At 37.9% G+C, this 23,776-nt stretch overlaps 4 protein-coding genes across 8 annotated transcripts; all 4 read right to left on the bottom strand.

Annotated features, from left to right (window-relative positions):
* Positions 1 to 2,958: 2,958 nt before the first annotated feature.
* LOC121968023 (RING-H2 finger protein ATL70-like) lies at positions 2,959 to 3,583 on the bottom strand. The gene has a single exon (XM_042518545.1). It carries the CDS (start codon positions 3,556 to 3,558, stop codon positions 3,037 to 3,039), a length of 522 nt encoding a protein of 173 aa, XP_042374479.1. The 5' UTR covers positions 3,559 to 3,583; the 3' UTR covers positions 2,959 to 3,036.
* Positions 3,584 to 10,770: 7,187 nt separating this feature from the next.
* Positions 10,771 to 12,457, bottom strand: LOC122055542 (magnesium-chelatase subunit ChlI, chloroplastic-like). Of its 2 annotated transcripts, none has more exons than XM_042617018.1 (3): positions 12,276 to 12,457; positions 12,092 to 12,204; positions 10,771 to 12,040 (listed from the first exon to the last, which is right to left on the bottom strand). In XM_042617018.1, the coding sequence occupies exons 1-3, from the start codon at positions 12,391 to 12,393 to the stop codon at positions 10,979 to 10,981; spliced, it is 1,293 nt and encodes a 430-aa protein (XP_042472952.1). In that variant the 5' UTR covers positions 12,394 to 12,457; the 3' UTR covers positions 10,771 to 10,978. The 2 variants fall into 2 exon arrangements, with proteins under 2 accessions (XP_042472952.1, XP_042472953.1); XM_042617019.1 differs by having other exon boundaries at positions 10,771 to 12,028; positions 12,276 to 12,456.
* Positions 12,458 to 12,580: 123 nt separating this feature from the next.
* Positions 12,581 to 14,952, bottom strand: LOC121968021 (aluminum-activated malate transporter 9-like). Of its 3 annotated transcripts, none has more exons than XM_042518544.1 (7): positions 14,815 to 14,952; positions 14,417 to 14,713; positions 14,180 to 14,320; positions 13,816 to 14,085; positions 13,596 to 13,735; positions 13,387 to 13,533; positions 12,581 to 13,194 (listed from the first exon to the last, which is right to left on the bottom strand). In XM_042518544.1, exons 2-7 carry the CDS (start codon positions 14,652 to 14,654, stop codon positions 12,616 to 12,618), a joined length of 1,515 nt encoding a protein of 504 aa, XP_042374478.1. In that variant the 5' UTR covers positions 14,655 to 14,713; positions 14,815 to 14,952; the 3' UTR covers positions 12,581 to 12,615. The 3 variants fall into 3 exon arrangements, with proteins under 3 accessions (XP_042374478.1, XP_042374477.1, XP_042374476.1); XM_042518543.1 differs by having other exon boundaries at positions 14,417 to 14,717; positions 14,815 to 14,880; XM_042518542.1 differs by lacking the exon at positions 14,815 to 14,952 and having other exon boundaries at positions 14,417 to 14,729.
* Positions 14,953 to 17,365: 2,413 nt separating this feature from the next.
* LOC122055540 (uroporphyrinogen decarboxylase 1, chloroplastic-like) lies at positions 17,366 to 23,491 on the bottom strand. Of its 2 annotated transcripts, none has more exons than XM_042617016.1 (6): positions 23,311 to 23,491; positions 23,085 to 23,209; positions 21,530 to 21,912; positions 19,911 to 20,195; positions 19,444 to 19,679; positions 17,366 to 17,709 (listed from the first exon to the last, which is right to left on the bottom strand). In XM_042617016.1, exons 1-6 carry the CDS (start codon positions 23,337 to 23,339, stop codon positions 17,532 to 17,534), a joined length of 1,236 nt encoding a protein of 411 aa, XP_042472950.1. In that variant the 5' UTR covers positions 23,340 to 23,491; the 3' UTR covers positions 17,366 to 17,531. The 2 variants fall into 2 exon arrangements, with proteins under 2 accessions (XP_042472950.1, XP_042472951.1); XM_042617017.1 differs by having other exon boundaries at positions 23,101 to 23,209.
* Positions 23,492 to 23,776: the final 285 nt, after the last annotated feature.

Below are 23,776 nucleotides of genomic sequence, written 5' to 3'. Positions count from 1 at the left end.
TACTGAGGAGTTCTTGGTCCATGTTTATGTATGCAGTCAGTGACTCGGTTTTCACTCAACTTCTTTACTCTTTACTTTGAATGTACTTAACCAGGTGTCTAGTCTATCCGATCGAATCCTACATCCAATCGGCAGGGGCACTCGGTCAGAATAATGGATGTTTGACTACATACTTCCTCGTACTTCATCGTTGATTATGAACTCAGATTTTGAGGTCGTCCCAACCAAAGGGTTTGATCGGGCATACCCTTGGTTTAACACTCGCGGTCTGCCCGGCATGGAGGTCTAGTCGAGCTTTCTTTTGTTCTAAATGATGCCGACCACCCTTTGACCTTGACCTTGACTTTAACTTCCACGTTAGCTAACCTCTTGGATTTTAACCTCCCTAAAAGGGGCCCATCTTAAACATCGTATCACAAGTCTTCCCTTCAAGTCTAGTCGAAAGAAACTATAAATTTAATTGACTGGACTCTGATGTTTGTCTGATCCTCTTATCCTCTGATCAGGTGTTTTTATGTTGTACCGCCGATTGGCTAGAACAAATATTATACTTAACGTATCATTCTTACCTATGATATTCTTGATGTTCGGTTGACTAGTCCAGCATCATCGAGTGGCTTCGTCTGACGAAATACCTCCAATCGGGCATTCATTTATAACATTTGCTCGGATTGAGCTGATGTTATCTTGACTTCTTAGAAATCGAGCAAATCACCTACCATTAATGTAAAGCATGTCGAGCACAACTTTTCATCATAAGCTTATTTATTGCCTCTCATCCCTCGTTAATGCGACTTGTATTACGCTGACATGTGTTGCACGCCTACACAGGAGAATATCCGATGTGATAGGCCACTGTTGTGATTTGATGTGATAGCTAACTTTTTCAAATTTGACTGTCCAAATTAAATATCCCCTTTTTAATCTCTGGATCAGACGACTGCCAATAACTAACACTAGCGTTTTTAAAGTCTCCCTTCTTCGCTGCACTGTAACACCTTCTCTCCTCCTCTTCATCTTTTTCTCCTTCGTCTTCTGCTTGTCGTCGATAATTAGTATTCAGTATCTCACTTTTCTTCTTTTCTTCTTTTCTTCAATCTTCGATATTCTCTTTCGATGGCTTCCTTGCCTGCTCCTCCTCCTTCCATTCCCGGATTGTGGTGCACCTCTACTTCATCCGTCTTCAATGGAGATAAAGTAGATCAAATGAAGCGGTCGACATTGCCCTGATTTTCTTCCTCCCAAGTTGATTGGCGTTGCGATCGTTTGGCTGATGCTCTTGCACGTCTCTGGTTGTTCCTTTGTTGGGGCAATTGCTGGGTCCGATCGACTAATGTGTTGTTTCGACCAGGGGTTTATCCGATCGGTGGTAATTTTGGCGGCTTGGAGAACGAGATCGCCGACGAAATTCTTGATATGCCGATCGGCGTCGGCCTAGATTAAAGTGCATGGTAGCAATCCTTTGTGTCATGGGTCCCCGAGCGGTGATAGGGGCAAAACATTGGAGTCCACAGTCAAGACTTGGGGATTCGCGACTGATCGACTTCCACATGTTGGACCGCGTACGAACTTGTTTCATGTTGCTATGGCGAAGGGCCCGATTGGGGCCCTTTTGAAGTCACATTATTGTGGGTCGATTGATGCTCAAGAACGACGCCCTATTCAGGGACTACTTTTTTTCGAGTGAACTGAGCCTTTTCAACATCGATGTATTTGGTGGCTCGCCCGAGCAGATGGCCGAAATCCTTCGAAGACTTCCTAATAAGGAATCAGAAAAAGTCATTATTCGTAAGTCCCTGAAAAAAGGCACTTATCAAAATTTCTAGAGTGGCCGCGTGGGCATCCATGATGACTTAATTAAATCGCTTAATGTAGGCCCTCAGCGTCTCCATGAGCCCTTGCTTGAGTGAGAATAAATTTACCATCATCTTGTGGTAACGATGACTGCTGGCAAAGTGGCGAAGGAATGCCATTCAGAAGTCCTTTAAACTACAGATGGACTCAGCAGGTAGTCGCTTGAACCATCTCTGCGCTGAACCTGCCAAAGTAGTAAGGAATACGCGACACTTGACTCCATCCGTCATCCGTGTATTAGTGGAGTATGCCACATTTTCAAATTTTAGTAAATGGTCTTCAAAATCGATAACTCTTGAATACTCCCCAATCGACATGGATTGATAATGTTTTGGAAGTTTGTCCTCCAATATCTCTTTGGAGAATAGCGTGCTGATCCACTCGGGGGACTCGATCATCACAGGAGCCTTTCCCTTACAAATATCCCTAGCAGGGCATTTCGGAAGACGATCTCTATGTCCTTTCCGCTCAGCCCATATCTTCTAGGGGTGTTCGGAACAACGCCATGTGATATGCAATCGGTGAAGGTGGCACCAGCGGCAAGCTGATTGGCGGAACGGTTACTCGAGGAAAGTCAGCCGAAGGAGGTTGAGTTGGTTGGAACCCGGTCCAACCCTCGACTCAGATTCAGTGTTCAACATGTTGGCCGGTTGCGGATACTGCGGGGTCTTTCGGCAGATGGCACTTGGTTGGGACTTGCCATTGTTGTACCATTCTAGAAGCCCACACTTCTATCAACATCTCCAACTCTTCTTGTGTCAAGGTACTTGGTAAGCCGTCTGATCTCGTCAATCTTCACGTCTCGGATGCAGTTAAGTTCCCACAAATAGCGCTAAATATGATCTTATCCGAAAGCTAGGAAGATAGCTAGCTGGACACTCTACTCTGATGTTGACTGGATGCAGTTGCAAGCTTCAAATAACTAATGCTCTATCCCAGATCCCTCGTGTCTACTCGACTTGCAGCTTGATTCGAAAAAGCTTGTTCCTAACTTGTTCAAAGTTTAGTTTGTGCAATTTCGCATACAAATTGTAAGTAAACATGTATAAAAACATCTCAAATGGGAAAAAAAACTTACACTTAGGAATACTTAAGAGTCTCCATATGATTTGGCTTTCAATTTAGTTTCTTTACTAAGCTACATTGGCAACTAATCTTGGACTAGCAGACAATCTTAGCAACTCAAACAGCTAAACTTGGTGAGTTCTGGATGAGCACCGGTGAAGGCAATGTATCCTCTGCCTTCTCTGGCAGATCCGCCGCCGGTGCTTTAGCATTCGTTCGGCAAAGCGGGCACGTGGGGTTTGAGAACAACCACATATCCACACACTCAACATGAAACAAATGGTTGCAGGCCAGCAACTGCCTCACCATCTCCCCATCCGCCACAGGGCTCAGACACACTGCACAGTTCGGAACCACCGCCGCCGGTGAGCCCGAGGAATTCATGGCCGTGGTGGGGCTTTTGTAGGTGAAGGTGGGGATCAAGGCAATCTCGACCTTGGTGAGTCCAGCATGCAAAGTTAGTGGTATATCGTGGTGCTGTTGAGGATCGCGGCGGGGGACGACGGGTGGGATGGCGATGCGGGGGTGGTGCTTGCTGCAGATGACGCAGACAGCGACCAAGAGAAGAATGCCGATGGCAAAGAAAACAGAGATGCTCATGATCTCGTCCCTATGCTGTTGCTCTGCATCTGTGGACATGGTTGCAGTACAGACTATCAGTTGCATAGCCATTTGTTGATTCACTTCAACGTGCCTCAACAACTAGTCGGAGTTTATAGTTCAAAGGCCAGAAAATCCCCTCTTTTTTCTCTGTTTTGATCCCTTCCACTAAAAAAAATTATATTCATCTAGTTTGTTTACGTAGCATTAGGGGCAAAGCGTGGTGGAAAATTTGTTATTTTATTTGACAACGTAGCCAACTCATGTGGAAATATCAGAAGAAGACACTAGCAATTTTATAAATCCGTTAAGTAGACACAGATGGTTCATGCACTACTATTGGACAAAGTCCTCTCTTCTATAATTTACCTGCGTTCTTTTTATTATTTTTTATTTTATTTATTTTTCATTTACTTTTATTTTTTTAATTAATTTTGTTTTAAAATAGCTCTCAAATTTGTACATTTTTAATTTTATTTAGTTTATTTTTTAATTAATTTAATTTACTATTTTTTTATCAATACAATATTTTTTCAAATTTTATTTATTTTTATTTTTAAATTAATTTTATTTTTTATTTTTTAATCAATACTTTATTTTTACAATTTTATATAAATTTTATTTAGTTTTATTTTTTAATCGATTTTATTTATTATTTTTATCAATACTTTATTTTTAAATTTTATTTAATTTTATTTTTTAATTAATTTTATTTATTATTTTTTTTCAAAATACTTGTATTTTTCAATTTATTATTTTTTAAAATTTTATTTTTTTATTGATTTTACTTTTTTGTTAATTAATTTTTTTATGAATTTTTTTATCAGTTTTATTTTGGTTGAATATATATATTTTTTATATGTTTATAATGTTTTGTTTATTTTTAGTTATAAATTTTAGGAGTTATTATTTGTAAAAAATTTAAAAAATATCGATCAAAATAAAAATTATATATTTAAAATTAATAAAAATACTAATAATTAATAGTGAACACATTCATAACTTAGAAATAAATATTTTTTCAAATGAATAATACATGTGATAATACAAAAAAACACAGAAATATATAAAACTAGAAATTTTAATTAATATTACCTCCAAATTCTGCTCCTAACACGTTTTGTGGTGGTGTACCTATTATTTCGTACCACAAATGAATATGTGTCCTATAACGAGTGACTCATCTTTTAGCTTCATATGATGAATGTTGTCACCACCACGTTGGAATGGGTGGTACAAGGTAATGAGGATGTAAAAAAACTTATACGAAGTGATTGCCAACATGAGCAATAGTTATTTCTCGACGTTCTTGGTTTTGAACTAGAGTTCTTAATGGCAAGCAAGTAAAACAACTCCCAACATTCTCATCAAATGTATGCAGTACAAGATGTACCTTGATGCGATGACAATTCCCAAAGACATAAAGTCCATCCAATACATTTTTGGTGCCCATGGCTCGAACCAATTCAATGAGAATAATAGATTGGTTACCAAATTTCAATCTGGATAAAGTTGATCATATAGATCCTTATTTTGTTGAATCTCTTCTACAAGCTCGAATCGTATTTGAAACCAATCTTGTTCATCATACCCAATTAGTGCAGCTATTGTCCTGAATCCATAATGATCATCAGGTTGAACATCAACAGTGTGAGAAATATAACGCTACAGAGGCATAGGTAATTTTTCAATATAAGCATCATGGATGAGTGGAACTGGAGAGTGATCATGGGTCGTTTGAATATTGTGAACCTTCGACCCCCTTCCACGTCTTCCTCTCCCTCGAGATGTTACAGTCGGTTGAGAGGCCCTAGATCCTGAAGTGGATGCATTTGCAAAAGAAGGTATGCGACACCTACTTTGCTCATCTCTACTTGTAGGTCGACCTCTATGTTATGTGTTATATGAAGGGGCTCGAACTGTACTTTGAGATGAATCTATCATATCGAAAAACTTGTATATTATATGCTCTCACATATGCAGATCCATCCCATCTAATATCTCAACAACGTGGGATGTCCTGTTAGGTTGTGCTCCCTCATCATTAAATTGATGTACGTGCATCGATAATATCCTCCAATGAGCGTTGATACTCTGAAGCGGAATTGGAATGGAAAAGTAACGGTAATGTGCAAGATCATGCTTGCATGACAAATCCGTATACAATTTTGATAGAACAGTTGTATCTACCGACTAGCTGGTGAGATGCTTCCTCAATACATTTTAGCTAACCAGAAATAAACTTCATTGCCTCTAATGAAATTGTTGGTCATTACTTGGAATACCATTCTGTTTCCCCTGTACAAAAATTTGTACAAGCATAGAACTTTTTCTCGCAACCCATGTGCTCTTCAGACGTTAAACTTGGATTAGAAACGAAACATAACATTTTTACTCCAAGTTCGTTCTTCAAAGTTAAATTTGGATTGGAAACGAAACTTAACATTTTTACTCCAAGTTCAACCCTTGTGTTCTTCAAAAGTTAAATCATATTACAGAACTTGATTAAATATTTATTTCAATGATTGACTTCCAGGTCGTTGGCGAGGCACTAGGCCTTCTTGGTTATGGGATCATCCACCACTTCCTAGACAAAGCTTTTCAAAGAAATTAAATATTTAAACTTCTCACAGTAACCTTAGGTTTAACTACAGAGACCTTAATCAAAGCACAAGGTCGAAACACAAAATCGAAGAACAAAAACGAAAACACAAAATCGCTAGCTTCTTGTGTTGATATTTCATGATCCATACAAAGAAAACAACAACTAGTTGCGCAGCGGAATAAATAACTAGTTGTACCTTTCTTCATGGACAAAGACCTCTTGATCTTCTGTCGTATTCCTTTCCTCTTCTTGGACGTCGTATGGGTGACGATCTACCAAGACAAAAACACCCGAACCCCTTTTGTTTCCAAGCCGCCTACCACCAAAAGATGCAAAGGAAGGAACGCCTCCTTCTTCTTCTTCTCCTCCAAACCGTCAGCCATCAAGGTGCTTCGTCTTTTCGTTTTCTTTTCCTCCAAGCTCCGGCCACCAAGAGAAGATGGGGCGCCGACCCTAAAGGGAAGAAAAGGGAAGAAGAAAAGAAATAGGGTGTCGACCCTAGAGGGAAGAAAAGGGAAGAAGAAAAGAAGTGCGGCGCCGACCTTAATGGAAAGGAGAGAAACTTATCAATTCTTAATTGAATTATTGATTTTTGTGACACAAACTCCTCTTCTTTTATAACTCTTTGCCCAAGATAAAAAAGGAGAAAAAGTAATAGATTTTTGTTTAGAAAAAAATTTCTATAAGAATTAACATAATTCTTTTTAGAAAAATGTAATTCATTTTAGAAAAATCTCTAGGAAAGAATTAACATAATTCTTTTTAGAAAAATTTCTTAGGAAAGAATTAAGATAATTCTTTTTAGAAAATTTCTAAGAAAGAATCAACGTAATTCTTTTTAGAAAAATCTCTAATTCTGTTGAGAAAAAATCTCCTTTTTTTTCTTTTCTTTTTCTTTTCTTTTGGTTTGGTCGACCCCTTGCTTAGGCACCAAGCAAGGCTTGGCCGGCCCCTTTCTTGGGTAGAAAGCAAGGTTTGGCCGACCCCTTGCTTGGGCACCAAGCAAGGATGCGGCCGACCCCTTTCTTGGGTAGGAAGCAAAACTAAAATGGATGAATGCGATGCTTTATAGAGACTACAACAGGGACCAAGAGGAGGAATTGATTTTGACCTCCTGATGGACTTGAGCTTCTTGTGTTCGACCCGAACACCCAACACAAGTTCATGAATAATAACTCATATCACTAAAAAGTTATTATTGAACTACCGCACCAATCTCATATTACAATATGGGCTCCTACTTATCATGAGTGTATTAGTCTCCCTGTGTTTAAGATATCGTATGTCCGTTAATTAAATGAGTTACTAACAACTCACTTAATTAACATCTAGCTCTAAGAGTAGTACCACTCAACTTTATTATCATGTCAGACTAAGTCCACCTGTAGGGTTTAAATGATAATCCTTATGAACTCCTCAAGGGGACATCATCAACCTAGATTACTAGGACACAATTCCCTTTTATAATCAACAACACACCATATAAATAATATTATTTTCCAACTTATTGGGCCTATTGATTTAACTGAATAAATTTCACCCTTTGATAAATTAAAGAAATAAATACTAAGTATACGTGTTTGTTATTATATCAGAATTAAGAGAACGCACATCCAAAATAACAGAGGTTCTGTTCTTTTATGCAGTCAGTATAAATCGAACAAACTTCAATGGTCCTGCTCAATGCACACATAGTGTACTAGTGTAATTTTATAGTCAAGACAGACTAATACCAAATTACATTACAACCGTTCCAATGGTTTGTCCCTATCCATCTCGGTCGTGAGCTACTATTCATAATTTATAAGGAATTGATAATATGATCTTCTGTGTGGCACCACACACCATGTTATCTACAATATAAATTAAATGGACAACTGCATTAACATATAAAATGTAACATTTGACCAAAGTGATTCTCATTTCAAAATATAAATGTTCATACAAAAAGCTAAGCTTTTAGTATACATCCTAATAAAAATCTGACACCTTATTTGACTGAAAATGTTACCATGTAAATGTTGATGGCGTAGAATGTTGAGAGATCTCTCGAACAACTTCTTAATATCCCCGAACTGAATTCTCAACATCTTGTGTATTTTTTCAAAAGATGTTTATAGGGATGACACGGTATCTCCCAAATATAACTTCAGTCTTGCATACGCAAACTCTGCCTGTAATAAAAAAAATACATTGCGTTTTAATATCGAAAAAATTGAAATAGTATAATAATGAACAAAATTTAAATAATAAGACTATAAAGTGACCATACCTTTTATTTGAATTGCTCCCAAGGTGCATACATGTATCAACCCATGCTCAAACAAATCGCTCTTTGTAAGGGTGTAACCATGTATCCCAAAGGTAATTTAAAACATCCTCGAATCGTTGATACTCCTTGTGCATGACATCCCACTTTTGCTAATAAGACCATTATGTCGATGAATTAATGAGTGAGCGTCATGATGTATAAAAATGTTGTCACTTCAGAATAAGCATAGGAGTGCATTTCTTCATTACGCACTGGTTTATGTACCAAATATAAAAGATGTTATGTGCATTGAGAAAACATGTTTCAATGGCATTAATAAACATCAAATCCCGATCTGAAATAAACATCAATGGCAACGATGTCTTTTTTTCAAGCATCCACTTCTTTAAAGTATCTAATGCCTATGTCAGTTGCTCTGTTCTCTCATTACTAAGATATGCGAACATAAGTAAGTAAGTTCGCATTGTGGATGTGATACCCACAACCTCCAATAGTGGTATCCGATACTCATTGGTCTTATATGTGGTATCAATGATCAACACAGACAAAACGTTGACAGACAACTCTAGACTTTTTGGATGAACCCAAAGAATATCTGTGATTTCGTTGGTGTCTGGATTTGTACGATAATTATGAAGGTATTTATTCTTGATTAATTGGTCCAAGATATACTGAATAGAATTTAGGTCGCCTCGTTTAGTGAATTTATCTGTGAAAATGACATTGTAAATGTTTTTGATCCCCATAGTGTTTGATGAATCTCTTTTCTTCCAAATACTAAGAATTTCACAAGGTGTGGTGTTGTTGGCCATGTCGAGCATAAATTCTTTCTCTATTGGTTTTAACCTACTCTAGTACTCATGGACATCAATATATTCTATTAATTGATGATTATGAAAGTCACAAACAACCCTTAAACTCCACATCACATCATCTGAAGGTATTGGTATACCTCGCAGCTTAAATGGACATTTATATTTTTTAGTCCAGTATTTCTTTTTAAGGATTGTCCATCAACTAGATATCGTAACGATTTGTACTTTCCATTTCTTTCACACATAAGATGGTACTTTGGTAGTTTGTCACCTTTTAAATTAGCAGAATTTTTAATAACCACTACAATACCAACTATCTTTATCCAATTTATCATATCTTCTCTACTTTTAAATATCTATATAAAAAATACAACAAAATGTATAAGTATGACATTATCTAATCTTAATATAATTTCTCTACTTATAAAATAAATAACGAATATGCGTAAAATAATGATAATAACTAACCTAATATGTGGTAAATTTGACTGTATAATCGCAACTGTTGTTGGAGATACTCTCTCCACTAGAAACATCATTCTTAATTGACCCACTATCTGAAAATAAATCCAAATTAGTCATCCATAGTTTTCTTCCATAAATTACTAAAAGTAATGACTAAGAAGATAACTATGTTTTAGGAAGAGAGAATGAGAGATTGAGTGGAAGATAGCAGTGGAGGGAGGTGTGACTGAAGAGTGACTAAAAATGAAATGTGAGAGGAGGATTTAATAGGAGAGGTTTTGACATGTGTCAAGAGTTGAAGGGTGAGTCATTTAAGGGGAGGAGAAGTTCTGACATGTGTCAAGGGTTGAAGAGAGTAATTTAAAGGGAAATGGGTGTTTTGACATGTGTCAAGGATGGGAGGATGGGTAATTTAAAGAGAGTGAGAAATTCTGACATGTGTCAAGGGTTGAAAGTGGGGTGTAATTTAAAGAGATGAGAGATTTTGACATGTGTCAATGTTGGGAAGGAGGTAATTTATAGTGATGAGAAATTTTGACATGTGTCAAGGGTTATAATGAGGTAATTTAAAAGGATGAGAGATTTTGACATATGTCAAGAGTTGGAAGGGGAGTAATTTAAAGGGAGAGGAGGTTCTAGCATATGTCAAGCATTGAAGAGGATAATTTAAAGGGAGAGGGTATTTTAACATGTGACAATGGTTGGAGGATGGGTAATTTAAAAAGAGAAAGATTCTGACATTTATTATGTGTCAAAGGTTAGAAGGAGAGATGATTTAAAAGGATAGAAGGTTCTAACACATATCACGAGTTAGATGATGATAATTTAAATGTCAAATTAAGAAAGTAATTAAGGTAATTTAAAGGAAATAAAAGATTCTCACCTATATTAAAAATTATATAAAATAAAAGAAATAAAAAAATTGATAAAAAAATAATAAACAAAATTAATTTTAAAAATAAAACTAAATAAATTTGCTTTACCTGCCTATATCTATCGGATGAGATGAACACTATCATTTTTACCACAAAATATTTAATCTTTCAGAAAATATGAACTTCATGAGTATTCTCAGACCATAACACTCTACAAAATAAACAACTTAAAATTGTAGAGCTTAAGAAATCTATGTGACAATGATCTATAAGACATTCAATTGATTCTTGGAATTCTTCTACCATCACGCTCTCAACAACATATAACAGCTTAAAATTGCAGAGCTTAAGAAATCAATGTGACAATGATCTAAAAAACATCCAAATGGTTCTTGGAATTCTTGAAAATTTTACCTCGTAGAGTTGCTCATCCAAAGACCTCATAGAACTTCTCGATGACGAGCACGCCTGAGTCGATGGATTCGAGAGGATCTTTCCGAAGCCGGTGCCTCAAGCTGTTGGGAATGACTGTGGCTATGTCTTCCACACTCACCTTATCCCTGCCTTTCAATGCAGCCAAGGCCTTGGCAGCCCTGTTGGTGACGATGTCCCCTCTCAGACCATCCACATTGAGCTCTGCGCAGACTTTCGATATCTTCACACGAAGATCACGGTCGATTTGCACCGAAGGAAGCGAGCTGCGTGCCGAGGCAATCTGCTGCTGTAGCTTCTCTTGCTCAGCCTGGTATGTTTCTCTGAACCCCTTGGGGTCACTGTCAAACCGAGCTCTCTCCTCGACGATCTTGACTCTCAGCTCTGCATCCCGCACGGTGCCGACTTGGGCATGCATTCCGAACCGGTCGAGGAGCTGCGGCCGGAGCTCACCCTCCTCGGGGTTGCCGGAACCGATTAGAATGAAGCGAGCGGGGTGAGAAATGGAGATTCCCTCCCTCTCCACGGTGTTCCATCCGGAGGCAGCGGAGTCAAGGAGCACGTCCACCAGGTGGTCGTCCAAAAGATTCACCTCGTCTACGTAGAGGATGCCCCTGTTAGCCTTGGCGAGCAGGCCGGGCTCGAAGGCCTTGACGCCCTCGGTGAGCGCCTTCTCTATGTCGATGGTACCGCAGACGCGGTCCTCGGTGGCACCGAGAGGGAGATCGACCATGGTGATCTTGGTGGAGGCGACAGAGAGCCGCTCTCCGCGGACGAGACGCTCACGGACGTCCATGCCCATGGATTCGGGGTCCTCGGGGTCAGAGTTGAAGGGGTCGCCCACGACCACCTGAATCTCGGGGAGAAGGTCGACCAGCGAGCGGACGGTGGTGGACTTGCCGGTGCCGCGGTCGCCCATGATCATGACGCCTCCGATCTTGGGGTCGATCACGTTGAGGAGTAGAGACAGCTTCATCTCGTCCTGCCCCACTATGGCCGAGAAAGGGTAGACCGGCCGCTGGCTTTCGCTCGCCAGCGTCTTCCCCTGCCAAAATCCCTAATCGCAATCACACATCGAAGAAGGATCTCAGCGCACAAAAGGCATTACCTCGTCGGTGGAGGCGAGCTCAGTGGCGGCGACGGCTTTGGGGGTCACGAGGCGGCGGGTGCGGTTCTTAAACCCAACTCGTCCTCCTCCGTCGAGACCTCTCCGGTGATAAACTGCGAAGTGAATCGAGCGAGAAGAGCGTTACGAGTCAGAACTAAGCCGTGATGGTACTAAACCGTCTCACCGGGAAGCGAAGTCGGAAAGAGAGGAGCGACGGAGAGGGATGGAGTTCGACGCGTGGATCCATAGAGGCCGCCGGCGCCGGCGGCGGAGGAGGAAGAGGGAGCGAGGAGACCCGCCATGAGAGGAGCGAAGTGAGAAGGTCGCCCACCTGACGGTCGGATAAGAGGATAGACAGAGAAGCAGCGGATTGCACAGGCAGATTCCCCTTACGCTTATCTGGAATTTGGGCCTGAAAGGCCCAAATAAAGGCCCATTTATGTGCGCGTTTTAAGTCTAGTGTTAATATCCCTCTGGAATACAAATGTATACATGAAATCAACTTATTGTGTTACATTTCGGGTTTAGCATGCCACGTCCTGCCTGAAGTTGGCTAACTTGGCAAGCTCAGCCACGGCCTCGACCAAGTGATCGAGCCGAGCTACGAACTCGATGAGCAAGGAAGTGAAGGTGACCAACGACAAGGCGGCGGTGCTCTCCAGCGCGCGCATCCTCGGGAACGAGTCGGCCCCGGCGGCGGCATCCTCCTCGAAGCCGTCCACCTCCCTCGACGGCCACGAGTGGAGCCGCCGCTGCTGTCTCCTCATCATCTCATGGTATGACTCAGTTTGCACCGCTGTTGTCTCCTCGCCGTCATTGTTACTGTTGTTGTTGTTAAATGAGAAGGTATTGGAGAGCCTGGCGGAGGGTGGTTTGGAAGGGGGGGAGGCGTCTTGGTGGCCGCCCAAGGTGAAGAGATAGGAATGCACGTCGACAGAGCGTTGGAGGCGCTCCGACGAGCCGTGGACGTGCTTGAGGAGGCTCGTTTGCACGTTGTGCTTCATGTTGTTGATGTCCTTGGCCAAGCGGCGGAGGAGCTCCGCCGCCTGGTCGGTGGCGTCGAGAATCTCCGTGCGGAACGTGCACCTCAGATTGTAAGCCGCCTGAATTAGAAAGAGAGAAAACCAAAGAGCTAGCTAGTGTTCTTACAATACAATGGGCGTCGACGTTCCATTAAGGTTTCATGGAATCGGATTCAGATGCTAAATTCGAGATGAATTTCACAGCATATGATGCTATTCCAATTAATTAATTAGCTGCCTTAATTCTGATTCGATGTCAAATTAAAGAGGTACCTGTATCTCGGAGTGGAGGCAGCCATGCAGGGCCATGACCTCGTAAGCGCAATGGCGAAGCACGGCTCCAACTTTCACGTACTCCCCCCACGGATAGAACATCTGCATGAATCTTCCATGAGGAGGCTCCCATTTTGCAGAGCTCGCCTGCATATAATTAGAATTGGTTAATTTGGTACAAATTAAATCTCAATCGATCCATTAATTACCAATGAATCAAGCTTGGCAGAGGAGTTTAAGGTGGCTCGACACTTGCGATACGCAGGCTCGTCTTGGAAGTCGTCCATCACTGTGCTCGAGAATTCCGGGTGGTTCGATCCGTCGTCGCTCAGATATTTCCTCACACACTCTGTAATATTTTGAACTAGCTAGGAATTAGCTAAGTGATCATCATCAGCAGCAGCAGCAGCAGCATGTGTATATTAATACCTTCGAGGGAATCGGCGACGGCGTTGAAATGGCTGACGAGCTCCTTGTGGAGCTGCTCGCCGGCCCAAATGGGGAAGATGAGGACGTTGACGAGGACGGCGACGATGGCGCCGATGGCGATGGAGTAGAGCCGGTCCATCGCCGTCCTCACGGGGTTCCCCATCCGGTAGCCCGACACGATGATGAGGCAGTAGGTGAAGAGGATGACCCTGAACCCGTACTCGTACGGCACCAGCGACGGCCACAGCTTCATGAACGAGGCTACCGATCCTGCAAGCGTACGTTAATTATAATGCAGGCATATATATATAACGAATTCACGTCACTGGTGCAATTAATTAAGGAGCTAGCTAGTAATCTATACCGATGAGGAAGATGCTGAGACCGATGACATAAGGCTCTGCAATGTGGCCACTGGACATCGCTACTTGGATCACTACAATGGCAAAGATTCCGGCAAGTAAACTTCCCAATGCTCGATTGAACCCTCGATTAAAGGTGGCGCCTATAATTAATTAAGTAGGGAATAACAAGTCAGTGATTATATTTATATATAGACTGACTAGTTAACTGATAGGATGGTGTGTGATTAAGGTTTTACCAACTGTGTACTCGAACATGATGGCGACGGTGAGGATCGACCAAATGATGTTGGTGCCGAAGACTTGATAGGGTTTCTGGATGAGAATGAGAAGGGAGACGAGGAGGCAAGCCAAGCCGACCTTGAGGGAAAAGGTCACCCTGTTTGTGTCCTCTCTGGCAAACTCCAACACTTCCATCATCAATTTCCTCATTGGTATCGCGGCTTTGCCATTATGATTATTCGTAGATTTCTTCATGGTTTCTGATTGAGGTGTTGTGCTTGGCGGCAAGCAAATGTCGATCCGAATACTACTACCTTTCTTTCCGTTCATTGTAGTTTTACATGTAAGAAAACAACATGGATAGCACATGTATACAAAAACATTTAAAAAATAAAAGTTTATCTATATATCTTACTTGAAGAATAGGGTGATTGTTGATGTAAATGAAACTAGCTCTTTGTTGGTGCTGAAATGAGTGAATGGAGAGATCGACATTGGAGAGCATTTAAAGAGCATTGGTAGATGAGATCATGTTGATGCAAGTGGATGAAATAGTGGGGTAGTGGCTAAATTTTAGCTTAATGTGGAGAATGATACCTATTAATAATAGAAAGAAAGATGCATTTAGTAAACATGCATAGAGATAATTTGATGATGTGATCATGGATGCTTGAGAACAAAATAATGTATTACACATAGAGAATTAGAATAATGAATACGTGGTTTGCCATTGACGAAACATTAATTAGCTGGTCACCTTTTGCTCGGCATGGTTCCATCACTCTGCCTCCTCAAAGTATGTGGAAGAATAAGACAAACAGTATTTATATCTAGAATAAGTAAATTTGAAAACTGGATATGATCCTACTGAAAAACACTAAAATTTTCAGCATCTACCATTTATTTTACAGGGAATAAGTACATCTTGTGCCCAAACTTTTATATTATAGGTTCTCAAGAACCTTAAACAATTCATCCATAACACCTAATACAATATTTAAATGAACATGAGAGTAAAAGTGTGTGCACAACATGATAATAGAAAACTTTTTGTATCCACGTTGTGTAAAATAGTAAGATTCCTACCGAAAAGATTCATCTCCTATGGAGCAAAAGTAAAACAAAACCTTTGTTTTTGCTAAATCATTAAAGAGACGTCCGACTTAAATTTGTTTTTATTAAAATAATACTTCATCCTATTATTCAATCATGTATAATGATTTAACTGTACTTTAATATTATATTTCCCATCAAAATCTTGAGTGAGTCGGATGCGTGACGTTATAATAGCTACAATTGTTTTACTACTCATATATTATAGCAGCGTTATGATTTCATAACTGCTAAAATACATACTTAAATCATTCAACATTGATAAGAAATTATAATTGTTACAATACGGATTCAACTTACTCATCTAGTTGTAGCAGATATAAAATCATAACTACTACAACTATTGTAGTAATTACGAAACTATAATTACTACAATACGAATTTAATTTATTCATATAGCATTTATATTGTAACAATTATAAAATCATAATTACTACAACATATTTAACAACTATAGTTGCCTATCAGCTATAGGGCACCAGATCAGTTTAGAAGGAGATTTAAACAGGAGATAATATTACTAAACATTATTGAATAGTACTAGAGGGGATTATGTAATTATACATAGTTGAACAATAAAATGGGATGCTTTTTTATAAAAAATAAAATAAATGGACTTCCCTTTCATGATTTGAAAGGAAAACTCATTGTCACAATTCTCAGAATGGAAGCCAACCACACAGAAACATCACAAATTTGATAGTTGCACTTGCTGCAGTTTACAATTGGATTATGCCACTGCACATTCATCTTGGGCTGTGAACATAATAAATCAAATTGACACAAGCACTTCATTAGTTTATGTAAGCATTTTTTTGAAGCATCAGAACTTTGTGAGTTTCAAATATTCCTCTCTTGTTTAAGGCCAAATTAAGCAAATATCTATCTGTATTCTTGAAAAGGTAATAATTACAGATTCCAACACCAGATATTTAATTTAAAAAATTGATTATAGAAAAAAGGCCAATTAGAAGAAACCTTAACTGGGGAAGGCATAGTAGTTCTACTTTTGCTTCTGAAGCAGAATGTTCCAATGAGAATTTGCAGGATAGGCATATGCTCACAAAAGAATGGCAATAAATTGTCTCCAACACAGCAATTTGCTAAGGGGAAAAAATTGAAATGTACATGTGAAATATTATGAGAAGCTTTATAAGCATCTCTTGCATTATTTGCAAATTGCAAGAGAAGAATATTGTTGATGCATTTCAAAGTAAGCGTGATTAACTAGCATGTGTTAATCCACGGACAAATACAACAGTGTTAAATTTTTAAAAAAAAAAATCGCACATGATTCTTTCCTAATTTAAAACCATGTTGAGGAATGTAAAACCAAATTAATCCATGTCAAGCTAGACCATAAGAACAAGACAACCAGTGAGTGAAAAGCAGTAACAAAAATGTAAAAGAAGACGTTTAACAAAGAATAGTGCCCATCCCAAATATGTTATACTGCCAACCATGTCAACTGGAGACTAGTGCAGGAAGCATTTTAAGAGACTATTCGTGTTGGTCAATATGCTTGATTAGTTTCAGTGCCTACGATCAATAATTGGATCTAGGCAATTTGGCCATGTGGTTTAGGCCAATCAAGTTTAATCAGCACAGATCATGAACACAAGAATCATATAATTGCTCCTTCACAGAAGAATGAAAAAGACATCAACTAAATATTTAAAAATTTAAAACATGTATATCGCATAAGACACTGAAAGAACCAGAAAAATGTTTCTACATACTCAGATAGCTATTGATACAAAATACTGAGTTAGATTAATGCACTAGTTTGCAGTTTTCCTCAGTTTTACAAACTTCCATGCTGTGACGATGACCTTGTATGGGAAAGATAAGCGTTTGCAGAAAAGAGTACTAAATTTGCATAAAAGTGATAAGAAGAAAAATATTCTCACATGACAGTTTTTGACAGAATTTAGCATGGATAATATTCCCCACTGATTACCGAATTACAGCACCCTCAAGTAATAGGGAAAAATGGAAGGCTAGTTTGGCTCATAAATTTTACAATGTACTTAGGGGCTCTAATTCTTTGGTGGCCATGTCATCTTCAAAAAGTGTATCATAGCTCAAGCTTCTCACAACATCAAAGAAATGAGCAACAGCCTCTTCTGGGGTATTCACAAGAACACCATGGCCCAGATTAAGAATATGGCCCTTTCGACCGGCACATTTCACAACCCTGCAAATGAACAATTGGTCATGTACTGCTTTTTGGTGGTCATTTTAATTGGAAAAAATTATCCAAAGATAGCTTTTAGTTAGAATCATACAACATTTTCCTTTCAACAGGTAGTATAGGAATATTCTAATAATTTCCTGATTACATATTCAATCCAAAAGCCAGAGCACTGAATGCTAGCAATCTATCATGGTCGTTATGATATATGAACATTAGCGTTTATAATGTAATTCATTTATCAGATTGTCCATGTAGTTCCTACAGACTATAGTATAGTTAAAATACATGAATTTAAGTCAATGGTGCCAAGTGTTGCATCTACCTGTTGTTACTCTGAATTACAATTATTGAAAATCAAGCTACTCTCTTATGCTTGGTTCAGAATAAGTTCACAATATCAGGAAAGTTTGGAAAGTCACTCCCTAATGCTATATGACAGTTAAGAAGTCATCTTTGGATGATTGAGAACCATTGAAAATAAATTCATGTATTTGGCACGGTGGAATTATTTTTTTATAAAAGATAAAAATATCTTTTGTAAGGGTATTCTAGGTTTATAGGAAAAGAAAAGAGCAATCGTCATATATTATCAAGGACAACTTGAAGAAGATGAAGCAGTTCCAGTCACTGAGACTGCAGCACAAGGTCATAGAAAGATTGGTGTAGATTTACATAACGAGTGGTGTTAGTATAAGGTCTAGCCCTGAAAAAGGTTGCAAAATCTATACACAGTTGATGACAATGTGAATCAAAATAGATGAGGCATTGTGAATCAGCCAGGTGAAATAAAATGAGAGCGTGCAATGTGATGATTTGATACAAGTTTAAAACTTTGGTTGTCTGACACATTTGATACACTTGTAGTGACACTCTTGGATGGAAAAAGAAAGTGACTTCTACAAGAGGCGAAAAAATGAAACAAATGCATACATTGGTAAAAGTAAGAAGTCTTTATTTCAGGTTGAAATCAACTTGTTATATAAGTAGGGAGCAAGAATTGGTAACCGTCAAAGCAAGATTACATTAAAAATTTAGATACAAATCTAAGTAACTTAAGGATGTTCAGTAATCAAGTCAAGACATGGCGATCTCAAAGGAAACTATCCCAACAAAAAGGTACAGTCCTAGAGCAATGTGCAAATAGTCCATGTTATGACATAACTAAACTTCAGGATGCATTTTGAAAATTCCTCTTTCTTAATCCTAAACGTCAGTCATCAACCCAATGTTCTAGATTTTTGAATGCCTATATTTTTAACAAAATAACTTCCATTCTTTGCAAAGGAAGCCACTTTCCTCAAATATATATATATATATATATATATATATATATATATATATATATATTTCCATTGACTAAAAAAATTCCATTAACCATGATTTTCTATTGCTACAAACATTATAAAATTCAAAAAAATATTTTCCCAGGATAATGTTTCCATAGAAACAAAGTAAAATATTTTATGATTTTTTAATTTGTTTTAAAGTGTCTTAATTATTTTACTTACCAAATTCTCCAATTTTTTTCTCAGAAACAGAGATATACACCTTTCAATTATGTTTGGGAAAATAAATTGAGTATACTATTTTTACAAATTTAACCTACAATGTTAGCCTCCATCTCTGGAATGTTCAGATTTCAGAATACTAACAGCACATACAAGAAAAATTTTGGCTGTAAATTATAAAAGAATAACGACAGCAATTAGACAACTAAAAACAAATGCCACTGACCTATGTATTTCATCAGTCAAAACTGAATGTGGAGAGAAGAGATAAGCTGGGTCGACATTTCCTTGCACATTAACACTACTTCCGAGACGTCGTCTTGCATCTGCCATATCCACTGTCCAATCTAGACCAATCACATCAACTCCAGTTTCTGTCATGCGCTCAAGTAAACCACCATTACCATTGATGTACAACACAAGCGGTGTCTGAGGGCACTCTTTTCTCACTGAACTCACTATCTACATTCGTAAAGGTACTATCAGAGGGCGAAGTTGGAAATTGAAGTGATGTGTTCTTGATGTCAGAATTATCTCATTCAAATTAAAATAGAAATTACCAAGATTGAAAAATCAAATCAAGAAGGTCACCTATTGACCTCTAAACAAAAATTACAGCTTGAGGAAACATAAGCGTCAACAGTAAAAAAAACAGTAAGAAAAGTAGAAAAGAGAAAATTTTGAGTTCATAACCTGTTTAATATATGGTTTTGACCATTGCTCCCAAACATTAGGCGGCAACTGTCCACCCCAAGAATCAAAAATCTGTACGCACTGAGCTCCTGATTTCACTTGAAAAATGATATAGTCGGATATTGCTTGTGTCAAATGCAAAAGAAGAGCCTTCAGAACATGTGGTGCGGTATGGCACATCCTTTTTATAGTTGTATATGTACGTGTCGTGCCACCTTCAACAATGTAAGTGGCAATTGTCCATGGTGCCCCTACAAAACCAAGTACTGCAGCTTTGTTGCCAACCTATGTCAAAAAGGAAATGTTAAAACTGAAACGAAGGAGAGACAAATAATAAGTCAATAGGCCAACTCCATGCATACACTCCAGATAGAAGGCCAATATTTAACTAAAATGTCAAAAGCAACATGATATTAAAAAAGAAAGACTGAACAATGATAATATTACATTATTGACTGTCACCACACCTTGCATTATATAGCAAGAATGATGACTAATAGGGCTTTGTGCATACTTTATCTTTATAGATAAAGGAGCTATTTTGATGTATCAAATCTTAGTCTCCCGGAATGCATGCAAATATACATTATGCACATCTTTTTTAAGGTATATATTGACTACTGCAGAAAAAAAAATGTACAAAGTGATACCTGCAAATAACCATTTTAGACAAGTGCAAATCTACAGAATATTTGGACCTGTAAATACTTGGATTTTTGTGAGTCAGTGATAGTTCTTAAAAAAAAAGGTAGATCTGCTATCTTAACAGTCCCCTAATGTTGGCCCCACAGATATGGAAGGAGGTGAATGCAGGTACACAGGCCATAGGCGCATGGTGGGGTAGACCTCAGGTCGTCAGTTCGAATCGATCCCTGACCATTACGCCAAAGATGTCATGCACCCACCATCTACGCTACGCCCTAGGGGTAGTGATAGTTCTTTAAGCAACCACAGAAAATTGTAACAGTTCCACTTACAAAACAAAATTGTTTCTATATGACATTAAGTTGATATTTTACATAAATTTTATGCATTTATGAATCACTTATTTTAACATGAGTATAAAATAATTAATTTTTGACTAGCTAATTTTTATCATCATAAAAAAAACTTTTAGTTATTACAGTTTTTAAATTTTATCATAATTTTAATAGACATAATGTTCTACTGTTGACTTAATATATTTAAAACTAAAGAAAGCTGTTAAAACATGTTATTGTTATATTGTGCATTATTTTTTTGAGCTTACTAGTTTTATCATTTTATCTCTAAAATGTGTTTTTCATGTTAATTCCAAGCTACAAATGTGGATTATGATAATATGTAGTGACATCAAATTTGCAGATTTTAGAGCTTACATGAAAATGGTTTACAATTTGCAAACCATTGGGCATTTAAACGCCAAGAAAGAGACTACTTTCGTCAAATACTATATGTATCTAACTAGTAAGCAACTAACAACCCTAATGACTCACCCATCTTCAGGGTTGTTTGTGTGAATTTTTGATTGAAATAGACGAGTACAATTTCCGATGACAAATTACAACCCAAATAAGACAATTAAATATTAACTCTTCTGAATCTGAATCTTGTGAAAAAATTATAAAACTGCCATATACCTCTCCATGCAAGATCTTTAGAGATTCCCCTACAAATTGAAGTTTGTCTAGGTCAATGGGGTGCAAACATTTAAGCCCTTCCTCATCACAAATGGGAGATTGAATAATAGGGCCTCGTACTTCATGTATATCAAAAGGAACGCCAAATGCAGGTAAAGGTGTAAGTATGTCAGAAAAAATAATAACTCCATCAGGCCGAAAAGCTCGCCATGGCTGCAAAGAAATTTCTACTATGAGGTCAATTGTCTCAGACCTCTGTCGAAAGGATGGATATTTCTCGGCGAGCTTTCTATAAACAGCCATATACCTTCCTGCTTGGCGCATCATCCATGCTGGAGGCCGACTTACTGGATTTTCTCTAGCGGCCTGGATCAGAAGTGGATCTGAAAAAAAAAAAAATCATGTCAGTGAAAAACTATGCTTCTTTTGCTTATCAAAAGGAAAAAAAATACATTTATGTTATTATGTGTGAATCAGTAAAAGATTGTAATGAAATAATTTTTTTGCTAAATAAAAAAGAGAAAGCTTCTGCAACAATGTCAATTCAAACAATATACCTTAAGTATCTCTTAGTCAAATTTCCAGTTAATATAGTCATCCATGCTTGAGATTGAAATAATTAACGAAATGTCAATAAAGGCTAGGAAATTAACCACTATCAAAATGTTTGATAAAAAAAAAGGAACTTTAATAAGAGTAGTGTATTCATACTCCACCATTACAGAAGAGGATAATATAACACAAATCATATAGATCCAACCATGTTTCAACTTTCAAAAAAGGTAGATCCGCTACCTTAGCGGCCCCCCTAGTGCCGGCCCCACGGATATGGAGGGAGGTTCATGCAGGTACACAGGTCATATGCGCATGGCCATGTTTCAACTTTCAAGTAAATATAAGATGTAGACCACAGATAGTAGCAAGTCTAAGAAATAAGGATAAATAACTTGGTAAGGAAGCCCTAGAAATGATAAATGTGCACTTTAAGTGAAGTACAAAACTACAAATCTTTTGGATAATAGTTTAATCTGACTGGAGCATATGCAAGCTACCATCATGCTAAAATGTTTGTTGATGTATTGCTTTTATACTTTTATTCCCATTTAATAATCATTTTTCTATTCTTAGTCATAGTCTTATTTCATAATATTGTCATTGTGAAATACTGAAGTTTTGTTGGTACAATGCTACTTTTAAGTGGTTGGGTTCAACCGATTATTTTGATGAGTTTAATATGGATTTGAGTTTAATTTCTGACGTTTGCAGAGACATAATATCGTATATTGTATTCAATCCACAAAAATGTTATATGATGCATGGTACAATGATTCTATCCAAAAAAAAAAAACTGAACTAATGCGTTCAATTTGTATTTTTCTACTTTTATAACATGTACTAAACTTTAGTTCCGTCATACCTCTAATATTACTTAGAACAAAACTTGAGACCAAATTGTTTAAACTACTAAATAATTAAGAGGAATGATAATGTTAAATTGCTAAAAGTAGCTAAATTAGTAAAAGAACCAAATTGGTAAGAAATTACGAAGGAATACCGGAAGAGAGACTTGCCCTAGGAGATCTTCGCCTTCTCGATACGACCCCGACGCTTCGTGTCTTCCCATTCGGAAGGAAGCCGAGACGGAAGCAGTCGGGATAACTCGGAGAGATCAAGAAGCCACTGCCCATTTTGTAATTGAAATTTTAGGTACAAAAATTCGAAAAATTTTCGCCTGGTGCATCAACATGGTGAGGAGAAAGCGAGAAAGCGAGAAAACGAACCTTCTCATGGGTATAGAGCTCAGATGCATTTCACTTCTTCGAAGTATGACACGGAGCTCGATGTAACCAGAGAAATCGAGGAAATCGAGAGGAGAAAGCTTGCCCTTTGGCGTTCTCCTAGACTCCTCCCTCTCTTATCCAGATGGATCTCTTTTCTCGCTGTTCTAGTGGTCTACAAATTGCATTATTATCCTCAAACTTATCGATATACCTTCTAGTCCCCTTTTAATACATGTAAATTCTCCAAATACCATCCTAAAATATTTTTTAAATATTATAAATATTGATTTTTTTCTTTCTAAACTTTAAAAAATAATACTATCATGAGATTTTTATTTAAAAATTATTAATTTAAATTAACCACTAACACCATTTTACATGTGTCAAATATGTAAATTAGCCCTCAGGTGCTAATAAGAATTCGAATTATCTGAGAAGAAGTTGCTTTTTAAATCTTTTGCCATTT

Source organism: Zingiber officinale, chromosome 3B (genome assembly GCF_018446385.1).
Source record: "Zingiber officinale cultivar Zhangliang chromosome 3B, Zo_v1.1, whole genome shotgun sequence".
Taxonomy (NCBI): domain Eukaryota; kingdom Viridiplantae; phylum Streptophyta; class Magnoliopsida; order Zingiberales; family Zingiberaceae; genus Zingiber; species Zingiber officinale.
This window is presented reverse-complemented; position numbering and strand designations above follow the sequence as displayed.